The sequence below is a fragment of the Tamandua tetradactyla genome, chromosome 17, assembly GCF_023851605.1.
Source record: "Tamandua tetradactyla isolate mTamTet1 chromosome 17, mTamTet1.pri, whole genome shotgun sequence".
NCBI lineage: Eukaryota > Metazoa > Chordata > Mammalia > Pilosa > Myrmecophagidae > Tamandua > Tamandua tetradactyla.
This window is the reverse complement of record NC_135343.1, coordinates 33,848,532-33,861,601: the sequence shown is the minus strand read 5'-3', so window position 1 is coordinate 33,861,601 and position 13,070 is coordinate 33,848,532. Positions and strand designations below refer to the sequence as shown.

Genomic DNA, 13,070 nt, shown 5'->3' with positions numbered 1-13,070 from the left:
AACCGAGGTCTTCCTAAGACACGTCTCTTTAGTGACAAAATCATGAGCCCCTTGTAAGTGTTCTCTTATTCCATTCAATTTTTTATATGGTCATTTTGCTTATTAAATCAGAGCAGTCATTTGGTATTTGCTGTAATGAGATTTTACCAGTGATTCTTCAAGTTAAATGAATGATAACAGAAAAAATACATATGTAGCTTTCTTAAAACCTAGTGTTTTTTATGCTTTGAAGTTAATAAAAATACATGGTAATAAAGTGAATTTTTAAAAATTCATTGTTGAATTTAATCACTGGTGGTGGTGTGTTTTCACTTTACAGAGTTTTGAAAGCTCAGTCTGATCACAGGTCGAGACATGAAGGTAAGGCTTCTACAAGGTTTATTTTTAATAGATAAATATTTGGATACATAGATTTTTTTTAAAAAGTAATGAGTATTGTATTTTGTTTATAGCACAAGCCTTTATAGTCATACTCTCTTTGAATTTTTCTTTAGTTTCACATTATTCAATGTGGCTCTTGGTGAGTTGGGCTCACTGCTGTTCTTTAGTGAAATCTAGCCTTGCTGATAGTGATCGTTTACAGGATTGGCTAAAGAAATTGACACTTCTTATTCCTGAGGTAAGATAAAGATTACTTTTATCTTTTTTTATTTTTTTTATGTTTTTATACTGTCAATATTGATAATTTTAAAATGCTAATGGAAACAAATGGACATGATTCCAAAAGTATATTGCATTATCTGAAATGTGCTTTTAAGGTTTAGAATGTTATGAACAATGTACAACACTTAGGTGTGAATGACACATATTCGGAAGCAGTTTTATCTTCTCCTTGTTGGTGAGAAAGCTGGAGCATTTACTTGGTTATTTATGTCTTAGAGAAGTTTCTTCTACTTATTCTTTTCATAATATACCCTTTGGTGCAAGACATTAAATATATTTTCTTTTGTTTCCATGTTGACACTGAAATCAATTTAATTTTCAATAACTATACATCTTGATATTATGCAGCGTAATCATAAATGATTTAGTAGAAACATAACTCTTACTAATATACCTAGAAAGAACTGGTTGCGTTCTTTTTTGTTGTTGTTCTTTTCTCATCTTTTTTAGACATTATGGTCTAAATACTATTAGTCATATGTGTTCTCTTCCAGGTAGCCTTTGTGTCATTCAAGCACAAAGAATCTATAACATGTTCTGATTTAGTAATAAGTCGCTTCTAGTTCTGAAAATATTTTATTGTTATTTATCTTGTAAATAAATTAAATGATTATGAATATCCTCTTCTCTTCCCCATCTTTTTTATATTTGTCAGTATGTCCTTGTTGTGTTTATTTGGTTTTGATCCTCTTTTTATGATCATACTTAGGAATCTCTAACACACTTTACACATTTCTTTGTGCTTCAGGTTACTTTATTTGACCATATATTATTTACATGCAAATAAAGGTGATCAGATCATGACATTTAAAAATATATTAGTATAAAAGATACCTAACATGTTATTTCTGCCAATATATAAACATTAAGATTAATTTCTTTATACAAACTCAGATTGCTTTGGAACTTGCTTTTTATGTTGTAGACTGCTGTTCGTCATGAGTCTTGCAATGGCCTCTATAAGTTATCTCTGTCAGGGCTGGATGGAGGAGACTCAATCAATCGATCTTTTCTACTACTGGCTGCCTCGACATTATTGAAATTTCTTCCTGATGCTCAGGCACTCAAACCTATTAGGGTAAGATTTCATTGTGCTCAGGTGTGGTTTCTATTTCTGTATTTTTCCTTTGCCCCCATTTTATCATTTTACTGTATCATTGCAGTGATTTTAAGCATTTGGTTACGATATATAGTTTTTAATTAAGAGGAAAATAGTTTATAGTTCTTAGACTGACAGCATTGTGATACTTTTTGTCCATATTACATCTGAGAAGAGAATATATGTGCTTTGATTGACCTAATAAAGTCTTATAGTTTATTTAAATGTATTTTAACTTAAATGTAATTTTATATTACCTCCCTTTTTAAAGTGTTTTTATTTTTTTTTAATAGATAGATGATTATGAGGAAGAACCAATGTTAAAACCTGGATGTAAAGAGTATTTTTGGTTGTTATGCAAATTAGTTGACAACATACATATAAAAGATGCTAGTCAGGTATGTTCAGAAAATTATATGTTAACTTGTTAATAATAATTATGAATATGTATGTTTATAACTGTATATGTCCTTATTTTACATAGTACCATCATCAGTTTTTCACTAGTTGGTACCATCTTGATTTTTCTGTACTAATATGTATGTTTATAACTGTATATGTCCTTATTTTACATAGTACCATCATCAGTTTTTCACTAGTTGGTACCATCTTGATTTTTCTACACTAGTAATAAAAAGTGTGTTTCTTTGTCCTACTCTGTTTAATTCCTTTCTTGTTCTTACTTTCACCTTAGTAAAAAGGTCATTGTCTGGTACATATAGTCTCTTGTCTCTTCTGAATAAGATTTGTGGATGTAAAATCTTATTTGGAATGTGAAATTCAGATTTTAAGTTTAAATATACTATCTTGTATATGTTACTGTCTGTAATAGTATGTGGCTTTGACTTTCTGAATATGTAAAATGAAATTGCAAACCAAATAGAAATTTTTTTAAGCTAGAGAAACACCACCAGTTTTTGCTGATATACTAATTTTCTTATACTAAACCAAAATGATATTTCCATCCAAATAAAAGTTTAAATCAGGTAAATTTGGAGACAAACTTGCCACATATATTTTGTTCCCCTTTTAAAATTTAGTATGCTACGATGTATATCCATGATCTTAGAATAAATATTCAGGAAACATTTTCTCTTTTTTATTTTCCCATGTATTTAAATGAAAGTGTAATGTATACACTTTACCTTTAAAATTCCTGTAATGTTTGTATTTCCTACTTGTAAGTAATGTACCTGAATTCTTAAAAGTCTGCTTTTCATTTGGAATATCATGGTAAAAATTTATATTGAGAAGGTTTTTAAAATGTAATTGATACTGTTTTTTAAAATGCTAATGCCACATAAACATAGATTTTTTTAAAAAAAAAAAAACCAAGTTTGCCCATTTAAGCTAAATAGAAATTACTGTTCCTTGCTTGCTGAAGAAACTTTTCTTTTTATAGATCTCACTTTCTTTGAGAGTCTTCTTAAGTTGCTTAGTTATAAAGAGAATTCAAGTTTTCTGAAATTAATTGTATAGTAAATTTGTTTTTAAGGCCTAGTTTAAAGGTAATGTTAAAAACCACCTTAATTTCCATCTGGTTTATGAATAAAAGAACAGACTGAATTATTCAGTTCTTCAAAGCCTGCAGTTATGGCAGAATTTCTACAATTTAGTATTTTTTAATGTAATTTTATTGCAATATATTCACGCACCATACAGTTCATCCAAAATATACAATCAGTGGTTCACATTGTCATCATGTGGTTGTGCATTCATCACCATGGTCATTTTTAGAGCATTTGCATTACTCCAGAAAGAGAAAAAAGAAACACCAAATATCTAATATCCCTTATTCTTCCCTCTTATTGACCACTAATACTGCAGTCTACCGAATTTTAAGACTTACAGTAAAGGTAGATTAACTGAGACAGTGTAGTATTGAAAGAGCATATATATATGTCTGTGAAACAGAACAAGACATCCATAAGGAGATCCATATAAACACAGGCAACTGGCTTTTTTGCAATATAGTTATACAATCATTTTCAAAGATCAGTGATACTAGATTATAGTTCAGCAACTTCAGGTATTTCCTCCTGGCTATTCTAAAACACTAGACACTAGAAAGGAATATAACAACAACAACTAAAACAACTTTAATTGGTGAATTATACGGTATGTGAATAATATCTCAATAAAGTTGTGAAAGGAAAAATTAAAACAGCACATCTTAGTGTCTTAGTAAATTGCTGTGACTGCCATAAATTGATATCAACGTTCAATTGACTTTTTCTGTTGGAATCTCAATGATACTTAAAACTGTAATTTTATTAATTGGGATCTTAATACATAAAGAGTAATTGTACTGAGTTTATAAATTAATTAGTATATTAATGGATTTGTGAGAACCAAATTCTTATTACCTGTAGTAAGAGGATTTTTTGGCTGCGTTTTAAAAATAGTCTGTGAACTAGTAAACAAAAAAATCTTTATTTAAATTTTGTATTTTCTCTTTGTATTAAGACAACGCTTCTTGACTTAGATGCTTTGGCAAGACATTTGGCTGACTGCATTCGAAGGTAAATTTGATGTAAAATTGACAACCATGTTGTTGAGGAAAGATTGAAAGACATAATTATGTGAATTATTTTGGTTTGCTTGTGGTCTTGCTATTTTTTAGCAGAGAGATTCTTGATCATCAAGATGGTAATATAGAAGATGATGGACTTACAGGACTCCTAAGGCTTGCAACAAGTGTTATTAAACACAAACCACCCTTTAAATTTTCAAGAGAAGGACAAGTAAGTATTAAAAATATTTATATGAAACATGATTAAAACTGCTCTTTGCTCTTGTTGTTGTGTTGTATGTGGATTATTAATTTTTCTTATACTTACAAACAAAAACTGAACTTTGAATAAATGGAACTCTGGAACTATAAATCTTGAATTATTTTTAGAAGGCAAAAATAAGTATTAATTCCCATGACTGTATATAGAAAGATAACTTCTACTTTAATGGCATGGTTTCTATAGGATTGAATATTTAAAATTACAATCTTACACAACAGAATTATTACATAGTCTCCATAAAGTACCTATTTTATTAGTTTCATATTTTGTGGAAAACTTTAAAGTGAGTTTCAAGACCTGTTTGTGTAAATGTCTAATTATTATTTAGATTGTTATATACCTTGACACTAACATTTGTATCATTGCCTGTACTGAAGAAGTTAGTTATGGGTTCAGAGGGTTATCTTCAGTTTATTGGTTACATTCAGAAGCAACAGTAACCAGAATGATAGAATGTTATCCCAATTCCCAATAGGCTTAAGCTAAGGGATTCTTGAGATAAACTCAAGTTGATAGTCTGATATTACATCGGCACTGCTTCCCCTAATTCAGAAAGCTTCCTCTTGTGCTGTTTCTTCTACAACTTTTCTGCTTTTCTATTATACTCATTGGGAATAATTTGATTTACAAATTTGCTGACTGAAGTCTTATACGTAAACCATATGTAACTTAATATAAACGTATTAATTGAATATCAGTTATTTTTGTGATAACATATCACTGTAAAGGAAAAATCATTGTAAACAAAGAAAAAAATTTCAGATAGTATAGAGATAGTGAAGGTTCCCCCTGCAGTTTAGTTTTCTATGATGGTTTGGGGGTGCCTTTCTAGGACATTCCGAAGATATGTTAAAATACATGCATAAAATTTATATTTATATAAAACCTGTCTTATGTGAGTATATTCTGTAATCTGCCCTTTCGACTTAAAATATAAACACATGTAAAAGAGAGAAAATATATTTTGAAAAATTGAATAAAGAAGGCAATACACTATATCTTTATTGACATCTAGTTGTTACCAGTTGTAGAAAAAATATGCAGAGAGCACATTCGCACACTTGCCCTATAATTATTCCTATGCATTATTTTTATCTTCAAATTATGCCTAATTAAAAACTACATAATGAAATACTATCATCTACTTTTTTTTTTTTTAGTTTTTTTAAAAGGCAGCTTTACTGAGATAAATTCACATACCATACAGTCCATCTATAGTGTACAATCACTTCTTTCTAGTTTATTTAGAGTTGTGCATACTTTACCATGATCAATTTTACATCCATATTCATTAGAGAAATTGTGGTCTATAATATTCCTTTCATGGAGTATCTTTATCTGGTTTTGGTATTAGGATAATATTGGCTCATAAAATGAGCTAGGAAGCGTTTTCTCCTCTTCAGTTTTCTGAAAGCATTTTAGCAGTATTGGTATTAATTCCTCTTGGAATGATTGATAGATTTCAACTGTGAAGTCCTCTTGGTCCTGGACTTTCCTTTTTGTGAGTTTTTTCCCTCATTAAAAAAAATAAAGTTTATTAGATTATAATGTCTTAATTTCCCACCTTTGTCACAAGGCAACTCATAGCTTCTAATGTTATCCGTAACTCCTTAATCAAAGTCAACAACTTATGGTCATCTTCACCATCTACAGTTGACTTTTCACTAATCAGGCAAACTTCCTTAAATAATCTCAGTGAATGAGTCATCTTCTCAAATTCTTTTGCTTTTCTGTGTCCCTTTTTAATAATCTTCTCTGGAAGATTAGCAAGCCTTACAGCATTAAAGCCATAGCTTTTAGGGCAAGCTCCCTTAATGAATTTAGAGGAAGGTGTGGTCTCCTGGCCAGCGTCTTCACATTTTCCATCATGCATACCTAGTCGCATGGCAACATTTTAAGAATAATCTTCTAATGAATGGCATTGATGAGAAAATAACGTATGATACCATATATTCTCAGCAAGGTCTTTAACAACTGCATTTGGTATTACTGTTCCATCAAATGTTCTTCTTAATTGATCCACAAGCACCAGAGAATGTGCTGTGTACACATAAGTATGCTGGCAGTTTTGCTCAACTCTACAAAAAAATGTACCTGACGTTATTCTGTCTGAGGCACCCATGTCTCAAAACATTCTGTCAATTGGTATGAGCTTACATACTTCAGCAGGTACATAACAGCCCATTTTGCCATTACAGCTAATAAGCTAGGCTTATTACACTCGTGAGTGTAGAGTTGCCCCCCATATTTGGTCCAATAACAAGTATAATAATAGGCTTTGACATTTTCCTCCTGTTCTTCCTCACAGCCTATTAGAATGTCATTCAGAATAAAGTCATCCTGAAAAAAGTCTGTAATGCAGGATAAGATCCTTTAAGCTCCAAAAAGGGGGTTGTCTCTTTTCTCAGCAACAGAATTACTGAATAACACACAGGACCATCACCCTCATTTATTGTGGTTAGCCAGGCACAACAAGACATCCAACATTATGATACACTCCACCAGTAGACTGCCCAGTCCTTGTAATTTTTATGAAAGTTGTAAAATAGTCGCCACATGCAGTCCTTCAGTGACCCATCCCTCCTTTCTTCAGCATTTGTCAGATTAGCCAACTTCTTCTCAATAGTTTTGGTCAGTATTGTTTACAGCATTTCTTGGTAGAGTTCAACTCATATTCTTTTGGCAAATTATAGGTAGTGAAACTGCGATTTCCTGGTGGTAATGGTTCTTTCCAGTCTCCCAGTAGACAGTGGTCCAGTTTGATTATGCTTCTTCTCTAAGTACTCCAGGAGGCATTGTTCATTTTCTTTTTTATCAGCAATAGCCTGGTCATAATCGGCGTCAAATTCTGCTTTGGGAGTAATCAGTCCAGTCTTTCAAGTCTTTTCATGGTCAAAGGTTGTTGTGTCCTATCAGTTCAATTGTTTGTTTGTTTGTTTCTTTTGGGGGGGAGGGGTGTATGGTCCAGGAATCAAATCCAGGTTTCCAGCGTGGAAGGCGAGAATTCTACCACTGAAGAGCCAGATCAAAAATACAGCCTTTAGTATTTTTTGTATATAATTTTACATATTGCTTTGAATCCTTCCAGAGCAGAAAGAAAATCAATGATCTGTTTTTTTTTTTTTCTGTATGTAGTTTCTTCATACATTATAACCCTGGGTGTCTCTGACTCTACAGGGGAGACCCCATATTATGAATTTTGCTCAGTAGCCTCTCAAGGTCTCGAAGCTTCTTTGGAAGATTGACAATTTCAGAAATTTTGTTAGGTACAACCATGAAGTCCTCTATGGCATCAAGGTAATCACTGATAGTGTAAGGGTGCAGAGTGGGGCACAAAGCCGTTGCTTTGGAAGCCACTTACCAAAAGGAGTGTAGCAAGTGTCAGTCCTCTCTAGAAGGGTCCATTCAGTTAGAACCATTTGTCATTCTGAAAATCTCCAAGTTGTTTAACGTCACTGCATCTAGCATTATTCATTGATTGGCTTTAGCAAAGATAGCACCATGCCATGTGGCACTGACCATGTCAGAATCCCAGGAAATATATTCTATAAAATTCGCCATTGATAAAAGCTGATCAATTAAAACATTTTTTGAGGTAGAAGACACAACCCCCTAGAGCAGAGAGTTCTCCTCTCATAGTGTCAATCCGATGGAATCAGATTCTGAGGCCATACCTTTAAGCACCTTGGGTAATATCACCCCATTGTCCTCATTTAGCTTTTTTGTAAAATATTCTTCTTCGAGTAGAGTTGGCTGCATCCCATGAAGGTATCAGACCTTCATGAAGGAAAGAGGACAATGAACCCTTCAGAATTATTTTAGTTTCTGTTGAGAGATAACTGTTCTCAAACAAGACTTTACCCGGAGGATAGTTTGCTACTTGAGTCCTTAACCTGAGGCAGTTGCTATCATCTGAAAATTGACCTATGTAAAACTTTCCCACTGAGGCATCAGCAAAGCACACACCAACACACAATTGTGGCCAGAAGAGCCTTATTCTGTTTCTTTGAAGCTAAGAAGGTATTCACTGTAGTTCTCAGAAGGATCACCTTACAGCACACCGTAGGTCTGTATACTCTAGGTCTGTGTACTCTTGGTGATGATGACCTACAGATCTCCCTCCTCACCACTCTGTCATGCTTATACGTGTGCTGTCCTTCAGCATCATGCCTCCATTATTTCCAGGGTTTCAGTCTGTTCCACTTGTGCTACTTTATAACCCTTTTACACTAGGGAATCTGAATATCGGCCAAATGCAATTTCAGAGAAACTAGAATGGCCCCACTTGCCTTTCATGAATACCAGCTCTAGTTCATTGACTTCAATGAGAGCATCCATGTGATACAGAAAACTTCCTACTTTATAAAAAATGAAGGTCAAGGTTCTGAGACTTAATCTGCCACCACTTCCTCATCCCAGGTGTATCAAAATTTGAGCAAATCTTCAGGGACATTAGAGGGTTTTTTTTGATGCACCAAAATCAGGGTGATCCGGCTGCCTCCTGTGCTCATCTCTTCTTTTTTCCTCCTTAAACCATTCTAAAATTTCATGATAACAGAGAGTGGCCTGAGTACTGTCATCACCTCCTCCATGATTGTGGACTTGGGATTCAAAATTTTGAGCAACAGAGAAAGCATTCAGAGTACTCTTAGTTTCTGACAAAATGCCAGTAACTTGTTTGGAGGCTAAGGGCATTTCCTTCCTTGAACTTTTCCTTGAGAAAGAGCCATTTGCAGTCACTGTTCTCTTGCACTTTGAGTGGGCTCTCCCTGTCCCCTACTCCACTACTTATTTTATTACTGCTTCTTTCCTCCATTACATCTGACTTTAATTCCATGTCAGAGCCACCATTGTCACTCTCAGAGTCTGATATGACTTTTCGTTTTTTTTTTATTTGGTGGCTACTATGCCTAGATCCTTGCATCTTAGGCAAACTTCTTCTTCACTCTCAATTTCACTGTCTTCTTCACTCTTACCTGATGCGTAGGCTATATCTACCTCAATCTCCTCCTCTTATGGTTCTCAGGGTTCATCACACACTGCTAATTCAAGCCTCTTTTTTTTTTTTTTACATTATGATAAAAGTGAACCAAGGATTTTATTTTAGCCCAATTGGTCTTCAAAAATTTAGTACAATGATGAATATACAAAAAATACATGGAATAGAGCTCCCTTGAGACTTTTTTTTGAGGGATATACAATATTGCAAGTGTTTGTTCTAAGAAATAATTGGAGAACTCGTGTAATGTCTTACATTGTGCATAGTTAATCAAATATATTAAAACTCCTTTTGACAATATAAGAGGAATGATAATAAGAGTGATCTTTCCTCTTCTCATCTCCATGTTCCTAGTCCCCTTTATTCTAGCTATTGAAGACACAGTACTGTGTATTACTTCACCATTGACTCACCCCATATATCTCAACCTCAAGGAATGTGTCCTAACCTTGTTAGCACTGTAGCTGAAGTCATTCCACAGTTGTAGCAGGCCAGCTGCTTCCAGTACTGTAGCACGTGTTAGGAATGTGGAGTTGCAAAACCATCTCAACAAGAAAATGGATTTTATGGCTTGAGGCATTTTTAAGTGAAATCCTCAGTAAATTGAGCCTCCTCAAAGTTCTCACATAGTGGTACTCATGGAACCTGAGTGCAAGAAAAGCAAACCCATATCCATAGTACAAGTCAGTTGCAGTAAGGCTAAATTGTTTTTACTTAGCATGAAAGTGGTCTGATATATTCAACTTCACATCAGATAATTGACTAATTTCTTTGAGAGTATAATAGCATGAATTCTTCAAGAATGGTATGTTACTTCAAGAATGTCCACCACAGATAATCTGTTCATAAACCCCTTATGCAAGTAAAGGGGCAGCCAAGAATAGGTCTTGACAGATAGTCAGAGGCTGATTCATTCTGTAATTCAGGCCTCTTAATCTTGTCTTTATTCAAGGCTTCATTTGCACATTGCATAGCCATGAGTATTTCAGGCTTTGCACTATAAAATGACCTCCATTCTGGGCTTCCTTTGATTTGTAATCTGTATATGATTTTAGTAGCTTTTTGCTAAGCTAGCCCCTTATTGGGCTGTCATCAAAAACTGTACGTGAACACGATTGATTTTCTTGCTAAGCCAGCCCCTTATTGGGCTGTCATCAAAAACTGTACATGAACACGATTGATTTTCCTTTTTCATGAATGAGTGTTCCATCAAAGGGATGATAGTAAACCAGGCAGGCAAGGCCACAGAGGGTAACCCTCTATCTTGGTCAAAACCCAGTCATCTGGTGAAATGTCACAAAAACTGGCCAAGACTGCAGGCATTTCCAGCCTTCAAAGTTCTGAACCATTGAGGTTCTTCACCTCAGGTGTTGATGTGGAGCCCGCCAAGGGCCCAAGCCTAGTGCCACTCCAGGGCACATCCCATTTGGGAGATGGAGAGTCCCTGGTGTTGGTGGTGCTGCCTTTGTTTGGGGCCCTCACCGGATCCTTGCTGGCATTATTCAGTTAAAGAGACTTGGAGAATAAGCAGTACAGCGTGCTCTGTTGCAACATAGCGATGAATCCCACCCACTCTGTCCGAGTGACTAAAGGGACTGCTGTCGGGAGGTTTCAATCTTTTTACTTGTGATTGGTTTCTTGATACTCTCTATTTCTTCTGGAATCACTGTGGGTTTGTGTGTATCTAGAAAATTGTATGTTTCATCTAAGTTGTCTAGCTTGTTGGTACCATTCTTCATAGTATCCCCATGACCTTTTTTATTTCTGAGGGATAAGTGGTAACGTCCCTCCTCTCATTCTGTTTTTGTTTCTTCGCATCTTTCTTTTTTTTCTTTGTCAGTCTAGCTAAGTGCTTGTCAATTTTGTTGATGATCTTCAAACAACCAATTTTTTATTTTGATTTTACTGTTCTTCCCAATTTCATTTATTTCTCCTCTAATCTTTATTTCTTTCTTTTACTTGCTTTAGGATTAAAGCAAGTGTGCAGTCCCTCTTTCAGATTCCTCAAGTCTTTGATTTTAGCTCTTTCTTCCTTTTTAATGTAGGTGTTTAGGGTTTAAATTTCCCTCAGCACTGCCTTTGCTTTATGTGTAAGTTTTGATGTGTGTGTTCTCATATTAATTCATCTTGTGATATTTACTAATTTCTCTTGGAATTTCTTCTTGGATCATTGATTAAGAGTGTTTGACCTCCATAAATTTATTCATTTTCTCATCCTCAACCTGTTGTGGCTTTTACTTTCATTCCATTATGAGCAGAGAAATTGCTTTTTATAATTTTGATCTTTTTACATTTATTAAAATCTGTTTTGTGACTTAACAGGTAGTATATCCTGGATATGGTCCATGAGCAGTTGAGAAGAATGTATATCCTGCTGTTTTGGGGCGTATTATTCTGTATTTGTCTGTTAGATCTAGTTTATTTACCAGATTATTCCAGTTTTCCATTTCTTAATTGATTCTGTGTGCTGGGTGTTTTGTCTGTTGATGTGAGTGATGTATTAAAGTCTCCAACTATTATTAGATTCATCTGTTTCTCTCTTCATTTGTACTCACGTTTTCATCATGTATTTTGGGGTATCCTACTTACATACATATATATATATGATTGCTTCTTCTTTGTGGATTGCTCCTTTTGTTAATATATGATGTTCTTCTTTGTATCTTATAACAGCTTTGCCTTTATCTATTTCTCTGATACATGATTATAGTGTGCATAAAATATATTTTTCCAGGCTTTTGCTTTCAGTCCATTTGTATCTTTGGGTCTGAGGTGAGTCTGTTGTAGATAGCATGCAGATGGCTCATATTTTTTTTTATCCATTCTGCTTGTCTGTGTGTTTTTTTTTTATTATTAATTAACGGAAAAAAAGAAATTAACCCAACATTTAGAAATCATACCATTCTACATATGCAATCAGTAATTTTAACATCATCACATAGATGCATGATCATCGTTTCTTAGTACATTTGCATCGGTTTAGAAGAACTAGCAACACAACCGAAAAAGATATAGAATGTTAACATAGAGAAAAAAAAATTAAAGTAATAATAGTAAGAACAAAACAAAACAAAACAAAAACCTATAGCTCGGATGCAGCTTCATTCAGTGTTTTAACATGATTACTTTACAATTAGGTATTATTGTGCTGTCCATTTTTGAGTTTTTGTATCTAGTCCTATTGCACAGTCTGTATCCCTTCAGCTCCAATTACCCATTCTCTTACCCTGTTTCTAATTCCTGCTGAACTCTGTTACCAATGACATATTCCAAGTTTATTCTCGAGTGTCGATTCACATCATTGGGACCATACAGTATTTGTCTTTTAGTTTTTGGCTAGACTCACTCAGCATAATGTTCTCTAGGTCCATCCATGTTATTACATGCTTCATAAGTTTATCCTGCCTTAAAGCTGCATAATATTCCATCGTATGTATATACCACAGTTTGTTTAGCCACTCGTCTGTTGATGGACATTTTGGCTGTTTCCATCTCTTTGCAATTGTAAATAACG

The 13,070-nt window shown here is 34.1% G+C and overlaps 1 protein-coding gene and 1 pseudogene across 7 annotated transcripts in view; one reads left to right on the top strand and one right to left on the bottom strand.

Moving 5' to 3' along the window:
- The window catches only part of USP34 (ubiquitin specific peptidase 34), a 318,270-nt gene that overhangs the window by 229,958 nt on the left and 75,242 nt on the right, over positions 1 to 13,070 (top strand). For all 7 annotated transcript variants that reach the window (XM_077134328.1, XM_077134324.1, XM_077134325.1 and 4 more), the window contains 6 exons: positions 320 to 360; positions 495 to 619; positions 1,589 to 1,741; positions 2,056 to 2,160; positions 4,229 to 4,284; positions 4,386 to 4,506. In XM_077134328.1, the coding sequence (XP_076990443.1) occupies positions 320 to 360; positions 495 to 619; positions 1,589 to 1,741; positions 2,056 to 2,160; positions 4,229 to 4,284; positions 4,386 to 4,506 (601 nt within the window). The remainder of the gene's footprint in view (positions 1 to 319; positions 361 to 494; positions 620 to 1,588; positions 1,742 to 2,055; positions 2,161 to 4,228; positions 4,285 to 4,385; positions 4,507 to 13,070) is intronic.
- Positions 6,262 to 11,110, bottom strand: LOC143661673 (DNA mismatch repair protein Msh6-like; annotated as a pseudogene).